This window comes from Balaenoptera ricei, chromosome 9, assembly GCF_028023285.1.
Source record: "Balaenoptera ricei isolate mBalRic1 chromosome 9, mBalRic1.hap2, whole genome shotgun sequence".
NCBI lineage: Eukaryota > Metazoa > Chordata > Mammalia > Artiodactyla > Balaenopteridae > Balaenoptera > Balaenoptera ricei.
The window spans coordinates 105,330,987-105,347,969 of record NC_082647.1 but is presented as its reverse complement, the minus strand read 5'-3'; the positions used below and the strand labels follow the sequence as shown (position 1 = coordinate 105,347,969).

Genomic DNA, 16,983 nt, shown 5'->3' with positions numbered 1-16,983 from the left:
TACCCCTATGTCCACACCCAGGCCTTTCCCTTAGCTCTTTTTCAATGCTGGGACCTCTCCACCCCCCAGAAAACCAAAGCTGGCGTGCTGTGGGCTGAAGGGAGCGGGGCTCTTGTCAAGAGGGGACACGGCCTCCTCATAAGGGCTTGGCTGGCACGGCCGGCTCCCCTCCAGAGGGCCAATGAGCTGCTTGGGCTTCTGGAGGCTAACAATGTCCCAGGGCGAGCCCACCACGCACGCCATCTGAAGCACAGACTGCAGAGTACTTTTTTAGGTGGCGTGTGTTGGGGGAAGTGGGAGCAGGGGACACTCAGAAACCAGGGTGTGTCCGACACAGTCTGCAACAATGATGACTGGCGAGGCCAGGCCAGAGGGAGGACGGCGGCTCGGCCTCCCCTGTGCAGGCTCTGCGTGAGGAGGGGCTGCTTCCCAGGCCGGGCGGAGACGCCTGGGGCGGAGCAGAAACAATGACACCACACAGGCCCAAGGATAACTTAGTTTATGGGTCAAGCCAAATGCAATGCAAAGTTGTTTTCGTTATTTTTTTTTTAACCAAAATAAATAAATCAGATCTGTCCCTGTGACAGGTCAGGGGAGCTGGCCCCTCGGCCTAGTGACGCCCCTCACTCCTGCCCCTCCTCTCCCCCTTCTGACCAGCTTTGGCACAGCAGAGAGAAGGATGCTTCGGAGTCTCCATCGTGTAGAAGGAAAGAGGAAAGGAGGTGGAACTGGAGGTTAACGGAGGGCAGGACCCAGACGAGCAGCCTGCGCCCCGGCCCTAGAGCCCCGAGTGGCGCTTCCCGCCACGCACACCCCACGGGCCCGGGCGCCACCCAGCCCCAGGCGGGTGGAGTATGCACGGCCCCTGTGCACGGCCCGGGACCCTCTCGAGGGGAGGACGTGGACACTGGAGAGAGCGGGCCCGCCCTCTCTGTGCAGGTCAGTCTCGGGCCATCTCCCACCAGCCACCCCTCGGCAGCGCCCTCCGCTCACTGCACGGCGAGGGCCCTGACAGAACCCTCCCAGCCCACAAAGCCTCTGACAGTGGCGGCTCCTCCGAGGGGTCTGGGGCGCAGCCTGAGGAGAGGAAGCCACCCTGCTGGGTGACAAGGACCGCCAGCACAAGGGCATGCCACATGAGGCCGGTCCTGGGGGTGATCTGGGGGGGTGAGGGCAGGTCTGACCCTCCCAGGACACCTGCGGGGGCTCCCTCTCCCCCTCCCGCTCCCCACTGCCTCCATGAAGGCTGCTCAGCTGGACAGAAGTCACAGAGCCTGGGGGGCAGCCGAGCACGTGAGGGGGAGAGCAGCCTAATTCCTAAGTGAGCGAGGGGGCGTGTGTGGTGCAGGGACGGGCAGGGGTGCGGGCAGCGCGGAGCGCTATTCTTTAGTGGAGAAGCAAGGGGCAGTCGTGAGGCAGCCCAGGCAGCATCTACGAGAACTTCTTGAAGGCGTCCAGGTCGAAGGCCGTGTCCAGGAGGCGCTGCAGCTCCGTGAGGTGGGTCTTCTTGTTGCCGGTGGCTGGAGCCGCTGCTGGGTCCCGGCCAGCGTACCTGAGGGGAGCGACAGTGAGCGGTGACGGCGAAGGCCACCGAGGGGCCCGGGCCTCCTTGCCCTCCCCGGGCCCCAGCCGACTGCCCGCGGCCTTACCACACAGGCTTGGCGCGGTTGATGGTGGTCCGCAGCCTGGGCTTCACATAGTCGTAGTAGCCTTGGTTCTTGTGCTCCTCCTGGCACCAGGCCAGCTCGGCGTTGGGGTACTTCTGCACCTCCTGCAGCAGGAGGTCGAAGGGGAAGGGCGACAGCTGGGGAGAGAGAGAGGAGCTCCTGTCAGGAGAAGGTGCTCAGAGTACTGGGTGAGGCTGGTGTCCTAGAGGGGCTGGTGTCCCAGGTGAGGAGCTCAGTGACCCCTAAAGGATGTTCCGGAAACTCTGGGAAAGCTCTGGGGCCCAGACACCTGCAGGAGGAACGCCAGGACCGACCTGGGCACCACCTGCCCTCACCTGCTCGATCCTCGTGATGGCCACTTGCTCTGCCATATCCCGTGCTTTGCGCTCTCGGGTAAGATCATAGTACACTTTGCCGGTACAGAAGAGAAGTCTCTTGACGTTTTCTGGGTTTTGGGCTGCAGGGCCATCTTCTGGGATCACCCTCTGGAAGTGGGTACCTACAAGAGAATCCCCACAGCTGGGGGTTTGCTCAGGACTTGGCTGAGGGTGTCCAGGGCCCTCCCTCCACGAGGTGGGGCTGTGCCACAAATGACACCAGAACATTTAATTTCTGAGGGTTAGGGCTCTCCCCCTCTCGCCAGCCTGTGATGCCCTTGCATTAATCCACACTGAGAGAGCCTAACAGGCACAGTAGGTAAGGCCAGCCTTGGAGAGCAAGTGACATCGGTTCATTCTTCAGAACGACCTGTCTCAGACTTCAGGGACAACTAGGTCTAGAAGAGCATCCCATGACCACTCTGCTCAGACTCCTCATGAGTTTACAAATACTAAAACTTTCCACACTGGAAACTAGAGCAAATACTCAGATGCTCTAGTTGGGCTGGGACCATTCCCCTGCGAACAAGGCCGACTTCAGGAAGCTGCATTCAAAATGAGGGGTTCCCTTAGTGACACATAAGCAACACACAACATGCTCACATTCACGTACACACGCAAATGCCAGGATTAGAAGGAAACTACCTTCACACGAGAAAGGCCAGATATGAGAAACCCACTGTGAACATCGTACTCAAGGGTGAAAGACTGAAAGCATTTTCCTAAGACACAAACAAGGCAAGGATGTCCGTTCTCACCACTTCTATTCAACATAGCACTGGAATTTCTAGCCAGAGAAATTAGGCAAAAAAAAAAAGAACTAAGAAGTATCTAAATTGGAAAGGAACAAATAAAATTATCTGTTTGTTTTACATGTAGAAAACCCTAAAGATTTCACATACAAAAAAAACCTGTTAGAACTAATAAATGAATTCAGCAAAGTTACAGGATAGAAAATCAACACTCAGAATTCAGTTGTATTTCTACGAACAATCCAAAAGTTAAGAAAAAAAAAATCCCATTTGAAACAGCATCAAATAAATAAAATTACTTAGGAACAAACTTAACCAAGAAAATGAAAGACTTGTACACTGAAAACTACAGAACATTACTGAGAGAAATTAAAGAAGATACCAATAAATCTTAGAGCTGGAAAAAAAAAAAAAAAAAAAGAAGATACCAATAAATGGAAAGTCATCCATGTTCATGGATTGGGAGACTTAATATTGTCATGATGTTAACATTATTAAAGCAATCTATAGATTCAATGCAATCCTTACCAAAATCCCAATGACAGGGACTTCCCTGATGGCGCAGTGGTTAAGAATCCGCCTGCCAATGCAGGGGACATGGGTTTGAGCCCTGGTCCGGGAAGATCCCACATGCTGCGGAGCAACTAAGCCCATGAGCCACAACTACTGAGCCTGCGCTCTAGAGCCCGAGAGCCACAACTACTGAGCCCGTGTGCTGCAACTACAGAAGCCCGTGTGCCTAGAGCCCGTGCTCTGCAACAAGAGAAGCCACCGCAATGAGAAGCCCGCTCACCACAACGAAGAGTAGCCCCCGCTCACTGCAACTAGAGAAAGCCTGCGCGCAGCAACGAAGACCAAACACAGCCTAAATAAATAAATAAATAAATACATCTTAAAAAAAAAAAACCCAATGACATTTTGGGCAGAAATAGAAAAGTCCACCCTAAAATTCATGGAATGCCAAAGGACCCTGAATAGCTAAAACTATCTTGAAAAGAGAAAAATAAAGCTGGAGGACTCATGCTTCCTGATTTCAAAACTTACTACAAAGCTACAATATCAAAGTGGTACTGGCATAAAGACAGATATATAGACCAATGGAAGAGAACAGAGAGACCAGAAATGAACCTTCATGTATATGGTCAAATGATTTTGACAAGGGAACCAAGACTTCAACGGGGAAAGGAGAGTCTCTTCAACAAATGGTGCTGGGAAAACTGGATATTCACTAGCAAATGAAGCTGGACCCTTACACCATACAGACACACTAACTCAAAATGGATTAAAGACTTAAATACAAGACTGAAATTATAAAACTTAGAAGAAAACATGTGGAGATTGGTTCAAGATGGAAGAGTAGAAGGACGTGTGCTCACTCCCTCTTGTGAGAGCACCGGAATCACAACTAACTGCTGAACAATCATCAACAGGAAGACACTGGAACTCACCAAAAAAGATACTTCATATCCAAGAACAAAGGAGAAGCTGCAATGAGATGGCAGGAGGGGTGCAATCACAATAAAATCAAATCCCACAACCGCTGGGTGGGTGACTCACAAACTGGAGAACACTTACACCACAGAAGTCCACCCACTGGAGTGAAGAGTGAAGGTTGTGAGCCCACATCAGGCTTCCCAACCTAGGGGTCTGGCAACGGGTGGAGGAATTCCCAGAGAATCAGACTTTGAAGGCCAGCGGGATTTGACTGCAGGACTTCGACAGGACTGGGGGAAACAGAGACTCCACTCTTGGAGGGCACACACAAAGTAGTGTGCACATCGGGACCCAGGGGAAGGAGCAGTGACCCCAGAAGAGACTGAACCAGACCTACCTGCTAGTGTTGGAGGGTCTCCTGCAGAGGCAGGGTGTGGCTGTGGTTCACCGTGGGGACAAAGACACTGGCAGCAGAAGTTCTGGGAAGTACTCCTTGGCGCTATTAGCCCCACCAAAGAGCCGGGTAGGCTCCAGTGCTGGGTCACCTCAGGCCAAACAACCAACAGGGAGGGAACCCAGCCCCACCCATCAGCAGACAAGTGGATTAAAGTTTCACTGAGCTCTGTCCACTAGAGCAACACCCAGCTCTATCCACCACCAGTCCCTCCCAGCAGGAAACTTGCACAAGCCTCTTAGGTAGCCTCATCCACCAGAGGGCAGACAGCAGAAGCAAGAACTACAATTCTGCAGCCTGTGGAAGGAAAACCACATTCACAGAAAGATAGACAAAATGAAAAGGCAGAGGACTTTGTACCAGATGAAGGAACAAGATAAAACCCGAGAAAAACAATGAAATGAAGTGGAGATAGGCAACCTTCCAGAAAAAGAATTCAGAATAATGATAGTGAAGATGATCCAGGACCTAAGAAAAAGAATGGAGGCAGTGATTGAGAAGATACAAGAAATGTTTAACAAAGACCTAGAAGAATTAAAGAACAAACACCTAGAAGAATTAAAGCACAAACAAACAGATGAACAATACAATAACTGAAATGAAAAATACACTAGAAGGAATCAATAGCAGAATAACTGAGGCAGAAGAACGGATAAGAGACCTGGAAGACAGAATGGTGGAATTCACTGCTGTGGAACAGAATAAAGAAAATACTAAAATACTAGCAAACAGAATCCACCAACACATTAAAAGGATCATACACCATGATCAAGTGGGATTTATCCCAGGGATGCAAGGATTCTTCAATATATGCAAATCAATCAATGTGATACACCATATTAACAAATTGAAGAATAAAAACCATATGATTATCTCAATAGATGCAGAAAAAAGCTTTTGACAAAATTCAACACCCATTTATGATAAAAACTCTCCAGAAAGTGGGCATAGAGGGAACCTACGTCAACATGATAAAGGCCATATACGACAAACCCACAGCTAACATCATTCTCAATGGTGAAAAACTGAAAGCATTTCCTCTAAGATCAGGGTCAAGACAAGGATGTCCACTCTCGCCACCATTATTCAACATAGTTTTGGAAGTCCTAGCTAAGGCAATCAGAGAAAAAAGAGAAATAAAAGGAATACAAATTGGAAAAGAAGAAGTAAAACTGTCACTGTTTGCAGATGACATGATACTATACATAGAGAATCCTAAAGATGCCACCAGAAAAATACTAGAGCTAATCAATAAATTTGGTAAAGTTGCAGGATACAAAATTAATGCACAGAAATCTCTTGCATTCCTATACACTAACAATGAAAGATCAGAAAGAGACATTAAAGAAACAATCCCATTCACCATGGCAACAAAAAGCATAAAATACCTAGGAATAAACCTACCTAAGGAGGTAAAAGACCTGTACTCAGAAACCTATAAGACACTGATGAAAGAAATCAAAGATGACACAAAAAGATGGAGAGATATACCATGTTCTTGGATTGGAAGAATCAATATTGTGAAAATGTCTATACTACCCAAAGCAATCTACAGATTCAATGCAATCCCTATCAAATTACTAACGGCATGTTTTACAGAACTAGAAAACATGCGGCAAAAGCTTCATGACATTGGGACTTCCCTGGTGGAACAAGTGGTTAAGAATCCACCTGCCAATGCAGGGGACACAGGTTCGATCCCTGGTCCAGGAAGATCCCACATGCCGCAGACCCACTAAGCCCGTGCGCCACAACTATCGAGCCTGCGCTCTAAAGCCCGTGCGCCACAACTACTAAGCCCACGTGCCACAACTACTGAAGCCCGTGTGCCTACAGCCTGTGCTCCACAACAAGAGAAGCCACCACAATGAGAAGCCCGCACACCACAATGAAGAGTAGCCCCCGCTCGCTGCAACTAGAGAAAGCCTGTGCGCAGCAACGAAGACCCAATGCAGCCAAAAATAAATAAATTTATTAAAAAAAAAAATAGCTTCGTGACATTGAATTTGGCAGTGATTTCTTAGATGTGACTCCAAAGACACAGACAACAACAAAAAAAAGAGAAAAAGTGGACTTCATGAAAATTTAAAAATTTTGTGCATCCAAAGACGACACACAGGGACTTCCCTGGTGGTCCAGTGGTTAAGACTCCGCACTCCCAATGCATGGGGCATGGGTTTGATCCCTGGTTGGGGAAGCAGGATTCCACATGCCGTGCGGTGCAGCAAACAAACAAACAAACTTCACACAGATGGAAGAAAATAGTTGCAAGTCACATATCTGATAAGGCATTGATATCCAGTAAATAGAGAGAAATCTTACAACTCAACAACAAAACAAACAACCCAATTAAAAAATGGGCAAGGACTTAATTAAACATTTTTCCAAAGACAACATACAGATGGCCAATAAGCACATGAAAAGACGCTCAACATCACTAATCATTAGGTTAACAAAAATCAGAACTGTGATGAGATACTACCTTCATGGTCACTAGGATGGCTATTATGAAACAAAAACAAAAACCAAGAAAACAAAAACAGAAAACAGTAGTGTTGGCAAGAATGTAGAGAAACTGGAACCCTTGTGTATTGCTGTGAACCACTATGGAAAACGGTATGGTATGCCTGAAGAATTACCATATGACCCAGGAATCTGCTTCTTGGTATATACCCAAAGGAATTGAAAGCAGGGTCTTGAAGAGAGATTTGTACACCCATGTTCATAGCAGCATTATTCCCAATGGCTAAAATGTGGAGGTAACCCAAGTGTCCACTCACAGATGAACAGATAAACAAAAAGCGGTATATAAATACAACAGAACATTATTCAGCCTTAGAAAAGAAGGAAATTCTGACACCTGCTACAACATGGATGAACCTTGAGGATACTGTGCTGAGTGAAATAAGCCTGTCACATAAAGACACATACTGTATGATCCCACTCACATGCAGTTCCTAGAGGAGCCAAACCCACAGAGACAGAAAGCAGAATGGTGGGTGCGGGCTGGGGAAGGAGTGGTGATGGGGGAGTTCTTTAATGGGTGCAGAGTTTCAGCTTGGGAAGATGAAGAAGTTCTGGAGATGGACGGGGTTGATGGCTGCACAATGACGTGAATGTGTTTATTAATGCCACTGAACTGTACGCTTAAAAATGGCTAAGATGGTAAATTTTATATTATGCATATTTCACCATAATAAAAAAAAATGGGAAAAAAAACAAAGAAGGGGTTAACCTTGACCGAAGACTAAAGGGGGCGCCATGGCTGGGAGTAAGTGGGCTCCTTTGGCCCTGTAAGCCCGGGGATGTGCGGGGCCACTGTGTGCTGTGTCAGCCACCTGATGTCTGCTGTCCGGGGGGAAATCTCAGTGCTGTGGGCCTCACCTCACACCACTGAGCTGCCACGTTACATGGCAGGCCCTATCCACCGGTGCTTCTCCTCTGTCCCCGGCGGTGAGCTGCCATCAGCACCCCGGGAGCGGTGCCCAGGCAGCAGCGTGAACTCTTAACCTCAGACTCACTTCACTGCCTCTGGAAGAGTCCTGGGGGGCGCACCCAGGCAGAGGCCACAGACCCCGGTGGGACGCGAGACATGCGGTTTGATCAATTTGCACATGAGCTCTGACATCCAGGCTGTCGTGTTCAGTGGTCTTTACCCAACGACCAAAAAATGTGGCAAGGACCAGAGTGAGACTGACAAGTATAAGCGCCCCCCAGAGTAGCAGTGAAGATCCCCTCCAAATGCCCACCCCCCTCAAGCCTACCTGGAAGCATCTCATCAAAGCTGGATCTGGCCTCAGGGTGCCGCAGAAGGGACTTGGGGGTGAAGATGATTAACTGAAACACAGGAGCACAGGCTCAGGTTCTAAGGATTCCAGAAGGAGGGCCGAAAGCAAGGGGCTGCCCAGGCCTCGTCTTCAGAACAGGCATCTAGCGCTGCCCTCCCAGCTCTACGTCAGGGGGATCCGCAGGTTAGAGGTGAAAAGGGAAGGAAGACAGGACGATGCGGTTTCCCCTTGTCCCCTCTCCTCTGCCCTGAGACACTGGGCATCCACTCCTCCAGGGTCTGCCCCAGCCTGCTCGGAGCCCTGGGTGCCCCCTACCCTGTACCTGGGGAAGACCCCTGAGCCCTTCCTGGACGTCCCTGCCTGTGGCCAGGGCTGGCCTGTCCCATGGGCCTGCCTGGCCCTGCACCGTGACCGGCAGCAGCAGGGGGCATTCTCCCCTGGGACCCTTCACTCACACTCCTACTCACCCTTCAACACCTCACCCAGGAGCCTGCTTCCCGGGGACTCTCTGCTCCCTTGGCCCCTGCGGGGGCTCAGCTCTCCTCCAAGCTCAACGCACCATCTACGACCACCCGCCCACAAGTCCATCCTCCCATTGGGCTGGGGCCCTGAGTTCTCAAGCCAGGCCTCTCTGAGTTGGGACACCCCCAACTGACCGGCTTCCGGAAGGGCAGGAGAATCTGGCGACGCAGCACATGGAAGAAGTTGCCAGGGGTGGAGCAGTTGACGACAACCCAGTTGCAATCATACAGCTGATTTATGTCAAAGTTGGCTTCCTTAAGGTCCTGGAGCAAGAAGGGAAAGGGCCAGAGGCCAGGTGGCACTGAGCACCCCGTCGCAGGGGGCATCAAGGCAGAGGGCCTCACGGCCACAGCCTTAGGGTGCCACAGCTCCTCCAGAGATGCACACACAGGGGACACTGACGAGAGCTCAGCCAGCCAGCCCCACGCTCTGAATGGGATTCTCAGTCCCATGTAATCCCTATTTCTCTGAAAACTACTGCCTGGCCTGGGACAGACACAGCTTCTACCTAAAACCAATTCTGATGTTCCTTAGAAACAGAACCCCCAAAATTTCCTTTTAGCTCTTAAAGTTTCACTAAAATCACCCCAGAGTTCTTTCCTCTAAACTGTCTGCCTGAATCAAAATACAGGCAGTATCACTCCTAGAAGCTTCTGCTATAGCTTTCAGCGCCTCTGCTTTCTACAGCAGCAGGGACGACAGGAGGCAGCCCGGCACTGTCTTCTGTGCTCTAAGAAGGCCTCTCACTTTGTGGAGACCAGCAGGCTTGGGGCCCACCTGCGACTCCTGAGAGGCACAGAGCAGTCGTGCCTTCAGAGTTGCCCACAGACGCCCAGGTGCGCCACTCACCGGCAGGACGTCTGGGTCGTCATTGCACATCTGCAGGAACCGCTCTGGCCTGGCGGAGGAATGTTCCGGACCCTGGAACCAGAAACACAAGTTACAGATCAGGAGCTTCCCCCATGCTGACCGTTGCTTTCAGTACATCTCTTCCTTAACCAACTTGCTCATTTTGGTCTGAAAAACACCAACTTGTCTCTTTCCTGCTGGCAGTTTAATTCCTTCTCCTCCTGCCCATGGAGCGTGGAGGGGGCGTTTCCACGTCAGGACAGGGCCCAGCACTCCTGGTTCCTCCAGGTTTCCAAACCCGAGTCTTAAGCAAGCAACCCCCCCAGGGCCTGGCGGAGGAGGAGGGAAGAGAACAGGGAACACCGGAGCCTGGGAGGCCCCTGTCCGCACAGCCACTTCTCATCAGTAACGGAGCAGGACCTGCCTCTTGCCTTCCAAGGGAGGTGGGGAACACCAGCGGAGCCTGTACGGTGCCAATTTCGGGGTCAGGGTCCTAGGCAGGCCCTTCCCACGTTCTAGGTCTGCCGGGAAGGGGCGGGGGCCTCACCATGCCCTCCATGCCGTGGGGCAGCAGCAGCACGATGCCGTTCTGCCGCACCCACTTGGCTTGTCCCGGGCAGATGAACTGGTCGATGATGCACTGGGCCGTGTTGTGGAAGTCACCAAACTGGGCCTCCCAGAGGACCAGGGCGTTAGGACTGGCCATGGCAAAACCCAGCTCAAAGCCTGAAGAGCAGGAGGGAGGGAGAAGACAGGACAGGAGTCAGCTGGTGGGCGGGAAGGGGGCTGCAGGGGGGGGAGAGTGGGACGGAAGGGAGGAGGGGGGAGGGGTGGCAGGGGAAGCAGGGGGGAGGTGGCAGGGAGGAGGGCCTCGCAGGCTGGGGTGCTCACCCAGGACCCCGTACTCGGACAGCGAGCTGTTGCACACAGTGTAGGGGGCCTGGTTGGGCCAGAGGTGGTTCATGGGGATGCAGGTTCTCTTGTCCACGTTCTGGTCGTGCAGCACGTGGTGGCGATGGCTGAGGGAGAACAGCACAGATCAGCGGCAGAAGCCAGCCCCGTGCACTGCCGCGGGAGCACAAAGCCCCGTTCTTAACAGAAGCGTCTAATCAGAGCAGGGAAAGGGTGCTTCTGGGTCTGAGCAATGGGATCTGATGACTGTCTCCTGGCAGGGATTTTCTTCTGGGAGAGGAACTCCAGAGCCCTTCCTTTCCATCTCCCGTGCTCTGAAGGGCCCACAAGAACACTGAGACCATTACCTAAAAGTGCCCCGCTCCACGTCCTGGCCGCTCAGCCGGATATGGATGCCCTCCTTCAGGAGGGAGCCAAAAGCCATGTACTCTGCCAGAGCCCAGTCCACGGTCCTGTTCTTCACTAGCTCGCCACGCGTCTTCAGGATCCGGCTCAGCCCTGCGGAGACAGCGTGCTCACCAGCCGCCCGGCACACCCTCCCGCTCGGGACAAGAGCTGAGCTTCCTTCGCTCCCAGCTTTCGGAGTCCTGATTCACCGGGAGAGCGGGGAAGGGAGCTGAGTGGAGACCAGGCCAGAGAGGCTGTGACATCCCGTCCCGTCCTCCACTGCTCCGCTGGCTGAGGGCCTCGCCAGGGCAGGGGTGAGGTGAGGCGAGGGCTTCCCTCATCCAGCCACCCCGGCCTTGAACGAGCAGGGACCGCAGGTGGGCGAGGACTGGTCTCATGCCGGGACACAGCTGGCACTGGACTCGGCCCAACACTTCCAAAGGTCCGGGTGGCGCCCTTACCTCCGTGAATGGTGAAGTTCTCCACAGGCACGGAGCTGGCCACGTTCCCAATGTGCGTGAGAATATCCTCCGTCAGGCCCGTGGAGGGGCAGGTCATGCTCCTGGGCTGCCCGTCCAGGGTGAAGAAGCCTAGCGGGGAAGGGGCGAGCTGACACACAGGTGCCACTCCTCACGGAGCCGTGGACACGCGAGACGCTGTGCAGCAGTGGCCAGGACCGGGAGCCGAGGGCAGGGGTCTGACTCCGGGGCCCACAGGTGCTGTGGAGAGGGGAGGGGCTCACCGGTGGCGCTCCTCACTCACCAGGACCGGGAGCCGAGGTCAGGGGTCTGACCCCGGGGCCCACAGGTGCTGTGGAGTGGGGAGGGGCTCACCGGTGGCGCTCCTCACTCACCAGGACCGGGAGCCGAGGTCAGGGGTCTGACCCCGGGGCCCACAGGTGCTGTGGAGTGGGGAGGGGCTCACCGGTGGCACTCCTCACTCACCAGGACCGGGAGCCGAGGTCAGGGGTCTGACTCCGGGGCCCACAGGTGCTGTGGAGCGGGGAGGGGCTCACTCACCAGGCCAGGGGGAGTCCAGCCAGTGCTTGATGTGCAAGATCTTCTCGTCCTTGGACCTGGTGAAGGCCTCCTCACAGATCTTGTCATACTTGGAGATCTCCTCCTGGAGGGTCGGGCCCGACACAGCCGTTAGGGCCGCTCTGCACAGGGCACACCAGCCTCACGGCCAGTGCGCGCCTGCACTTCCTGAGTGCAGAGTCCCTCAGACCCCACTGGCCTCCAGGCCTTCTCCCCCCAACACGCACCACCCCGTGAGGTCTGTGGGAAGCTTCCGTTTTACTGTTCTCATTCCCGTAGCTGCTTCTCCAGTTGCTGGCTGCAGATCCTGCTCAACGCTGGAGCCCTGTCCCCGCCCACCCTCTCGCCATATTCTTTCTGACGAGTTCTCATGGCTCCAAGCGCAGCCCCTGATCTTCCCATACTTCCGACTCAGCTTGCTCATACGCAGCCCTGCTCCTCCCTCTCCGTCACCCTGCACGGGCCTTCGCACTCATAACCAGCCAGAACTGACCAGGTCACAGCAGGCCCTTTACGAGCTGGATCCCTCATCAGCCTCTCGGCCTCTCACCCCTGTGCACTGGACTCTGTAAGCCAAGGAGGCCACTGCCTTGTGCCAAAGTGCTCTCAGGTCCCACCTCCCTCACGCAACTCCTCAGTAGCCTGGACTCTCCAAGAAGTTCTGCACCGAAATGCTATAGTTGGAAATATTTCACATGTTCTCACTTGGATCCTAATTACTCTGCAAAAGCGAGCATTGGCCCTGTGGTGGGCCTTCTCTATCCCTCCTTGGCTCTGGAAAGGCCCACTGGGACCAGAGCCGGGACGCACCTCATACTCAGGCTGGTTGACCACGCCCTGCGACACCAGCACCTCGGCATACTTCTGCAGCACGGGCTTCTGCTTGCGGATCTGCTTGTACATGAGCGGCTGCGTGAACATGGGCTCGTCCATCTCGTTGTGGCCATTGCGTCGGTAACACACCTGAACACAGCCAGGAGATGCCAGCATCAGGGACCATGTTGGCCGGGACCCAGGACCCACGAGGACCTGCCCCATTTCTCCTACGTGACACCTCAGTTTACCTCTTCTAGAATTAGGGTCCTGTCTCTCTCTCCTTCACTCGCTAGAATTGCTTTGACTGTCACATGAGATGAAACGAGAGTGACCTGGGACTATCTCGGGACAGGATCCCAACTACCTTCTTCCCCAGGTCAGGTCACCCAGGCCGAAGATGCAGGAGCTCTCAGGAGGGGCAGTGAGATGCCCTGGCTCTAGGGAGCCCTGACCCCTCCCTTCAGGACACGGGCTAAGGTCACTCACCAGGTCCACCACCACGTCCTTGTGGAAGGTGCTCCTCCACTCGGCTGCCACCTTGCACACGTACATGACTGCCTCCGGGTCATCCGCGTTCACGTGGAAAATGGGGGCATTCACGACTCGGGCCACATCGGTGGGGTAGGGTGAGGAGCGGGCCATGCGTGGGTCGGTGGTGAAGCCGATCTGCAAGGGACAGGCAGCTTGGCCAGGGGGCTTGGGCATGCTGCTGGGCATGGGTGGGGCAGAGGTGGGGTGGGCCAGAGCAGACCCACCCTCTAGGCCAATGGCAGGGTGGAACCAGGACAGGGGGTGGAGCTGAGGGCAGGGCAAGATAAGAGGGCAGGGCAGGAGCAGGAATGTTATGTGTCTGAGGGTGAGGGCGGGGCTAACAGCAGGCAGGGTGGAGCCTGAAGGCCACTTGCCGGAGGTCACTTGGCTGCCCTTGGCCTACTCTAAGACAGTTCCCAAACACTATTTTTTTTTTAATTGTTTTTTTTTCCTATTCTGCTAACAAAATTCATACATGTTCAGCAGAGTTTGGAAGACAGTATGAAAAATTAAAGTCACTATATTCTACCAGGTTCAGTGTAAATATTTTGATGTTTTCCTTTCCAGATGATTTTCTTTGCATGCATACACATGAAATATAAATATAAAATTTCAGATCCTATCATTTCTGTAATTTTGCACTTTGGTCACTTAACATTAGCATTTTTTTCTTTGAAAATTTAAAGGCCTCACCACTTAGATGTACTAAAACTTAATCACATATTCGTAATTTTATAACCTGCATTTAACATTTATTTTCATGGGGACTTCCCTGGTGGTCCAGTGGTAAAGAATCCGCCTTCCAGTGCAGGGGATGCAGGTTCGTTCCCTTGTCGGGGAACTAAGATCCCACGTGCTGCGGGGCAACTAAGCCCGCGAGCTACAACTACTGAGCTTGTGCGCCTCAGCGAGAGAGTCTGCGTGCTGCAAACTACAGAGCCCACGCGCCACAACTAGAGAGAGAAAACTCGCACGCCACAACTAGAGAGGAGGCCGCGCGCCACAACAAAGAGCCCACATGCTGCAACAAAAGATCCCGCCTGCCACAGCTAAGACCTGACGCAACCAAAAAAATAAAAAAGAAAATAAACAAATACCTAAAATTTATTTTTATGAACTACTTCAAACATATAGAAAGTATGATAATACTATAATGATCACCCATGAACTCACAAGCCAAAATGAACCAATCTTAACAGTTTCAGGACTTTTTATACATTTCTGATACAGCTGGCCCACACACAGGGAGCACGGCCCTGGAAGTGGAGGACACAGTTTCTACGTGTTGCAATACGTATTCCATACATCCATAAACAATATATAGTATCTTCTTAGGCTTATTGGTCACTAAAATTTTGATATCATTCAGACTTATGGAAAAGTTGAAAGCATACAGAGAACTCCCACACAGTCTTTACTCAGATTCACCAACTGTTGCCATCTTGCCCCTTTTCTTATTCATGCTCTTTCCATTACACACGCACACACACACACACATTTTTCCTAAACCATTTGCAGGTAAGTAGTAGACGTCCCTATTCCCTAAAACATGGACATTTCATTACCAGCCAGAGTGCAGTTCTTGGCCCAAGCAATTTAATATTACAGAATACCGTTGTCTGACCCTCAGTAGACACATTCCACCAATTGTAATAACGATGTCCAGTCTTTCTTGCCTTAGTCCCGTATCCAATCCAGCACATCACCCTGCATTAGTTGTCACCTCTCTCTAGTCCCCTTTAATCTTGAAGTCTTCTTGCTTTTCTTGGTTTTTCATAGCACTGACATTTTGGAAGAGTATTTCCATGTCTTTTAAACCATAGAGATATATAGTCTATGTACCTTACATATGGTGTCATACTCTATATGCTGTGCAAATCCTTTGCAACTTGCTTTCTGTTCAGTATTTATATTCAGGGCTCATCCAGGTTGAAACATGTACCTCTACTTCCTGTAGTAGAGCTTAGTGAAATCTAAGTACTGAATAGTATATACCACAGTTCATTTATCCATTCTCCTGTTGTTGGACATTTAGTTGTTTCCAACTTGTGGTTAACACATTGTTACACATTCTTATGGAGGTTTTCTCCAGCCAACACTGAGTTTCTCTGCAGTACTCCTAAGAAGGGAAAACTAAGCCACAGGGTCAGAACATTGTACCTAAATACCATCAAGTGCTCTCCAAAGTGGTTGTACCACTCACCCTCCTACTAGCAGCATGAGTACCCGCATTTCCACTCACCATATTGTGACCGTTTCCCCAGGATAGTAAATATTTTAGTGATTATATAATACTGCTTCCTACAGCTTTGCCAAAATTTATACAAAGACTCTTTGGTTTTGATAAACATTCTTTTTTTTTTTTTTAAACTTTTCCCTGAAAAATCTTTTCTTAAAAAAATAAATTTATTTATTTATTTTTGGCTGCATTGGGTCTTCATTGCTGTGCACGGGCTTCCTTTAGTTGCGTCGAGCGGGGGCTACTCTTTGTTGCACTGCACGGGCTTCTCATTGCGGTGGCTTCTCTTGTTGCAGAGCACGGGCTCTCGGTGCGTGGGCTTCAGTAGTTGTGGCCCGTGGGCTCTAGAGTGCAGGCTCAGTAGTTGTGGCACGTGGGTTTAGCTGCTCCACGGCGTGTGGGATCTTCCCTGACCAGGGCTCAAACCCGTGTCCCCTGCATTGGCAGGCAGATTCCTAACCACTGGCCACCAGGAAAGCCCAATAAACATTCTTTTTTTTTAATAATTTTTTTTGTTCTTTGTTTTTTAAATTTATTTTATCTATTTTTATTTTTGGCCGCGTTGGGTCTTTGTTGCTGCGTGCCGGCTTTCTTTAGTTGCGGTGAGTGGGGGCCACTCTTCATTGTGGTACATGGGTTTTTTGTTGCGGTGGCTTCTCTTGCTGTGGAGCACAGGCTCTAGGCACACGGGTTTCGGTAGTCGTGGCACACGGGCTCAGTAATTGTGGCTTGCGGGCTCTAGAGCGCAGGCTCAGTAGTTGTTGCACACAGGCTTAGCTGCTCCGCGGCATGTGGGATCTTCCCGGACCAGGGCTTGAACCCATGTCCCCTGCATTGGCAGGCGGATTCTTAACCACTGCGCCACCAGGGAAGCCCCCTCACCCCCCGCCCATAAACATTCTTATACAAAAACATTTAGCATCTGATGGCTTCCTTAGAAGAAAAGTTCAGAAGAGGAAATCCTACGTATGTCCTTAGAGAAACAAGAGCCTCAGCAAAGCACGTCTTTCCTTTCCTGCTACAGATCTTACTGGCCCCATGTCATGACTGATGTTATCAAAAACAGTAAAAAGATTTAAGAAAACATTAGCAAAACTGTAGTTCTTACAGAAGTCTGAGAATTCTTTATTTATTTATGATGAATTGCTTTTACATAAACTCCTTTATTACACTGACTAAAGAAAAGATCAGAAATAGTCACAAACTGATGAGAACATT

At 51.5% G+C, this 16,983-nt stretch overlaps 1 protein-coding gene across 5 annotated transcripts in view; it reads right to left on the bottom strand.

Moving 5' to 3' along the window:
• Positions 1 to 484: 484 nt before the first annotated feature.
• Positions 485 to 16,983, bottom strand: part of OGDH (oxoglutarate dehydrogenase) — a 75,811-nt gene continuing 59,312 nt past the window's right edge. For all 5 annotated transcript variants that reach the window (XM_059934255.1, XM_059934254.1, XM_059934256.1 and 2 more), the window contains 13 exons: positions 13,482 to 13,661; positions 12,990 to 13,142; positions 12,162 to 12,264; positions 11,604 to 11,732; positions 11,103 to 11,253; positions 10,735 to 10,862; positions 10,391 to 10,569; positions 9,844 to 9,915; positions 9,129 to 9,257; positions 8,449 to 8,521; positions 2,003 to 2,166; positions 1,650 to 1,804; positions 485 to 1,552 (listed from right to left, as the gene is read on the bottom strand). In XM_059934255.1, coding sequence (XP_059790238.1) covers positions 1,432 to 1,552; positions 1,650 to 1,804; positions 2,003 to 2,166; positions 8,449 to 8,521; positions 9,129 to 9,257; positions 9,844 to 9,915; positions 10,391 to 10,569; positions 10,735 to 10,862; positions 11,103 to 11,253; positions 11,604 to 11,732; positions 12,162 to 12,264; positions 12,990 to 13,142; positions 13,482 to 13,661 — 1,737 coding nt within the window. In that variant the 3' untranslated portion in view covers positions 485 to 1,431. The remainder of the gene's footprint in view (positions 1,553 to 1,649; positions 1,805 to 2,002; positions 2,167 to 8,448; positions 8,522 to 9,128; positions 9,258 to 9,843; positions 9,916 to 10,390; positions 10,570 to 10,734; positions 10,863 to 11,102; positions 11,254 to 11,603; positions 11,733 to 12,161; positions 12,265 to 12,989; positions 13,143 to 13,481; positions 13,662 to 16,983) is intronic.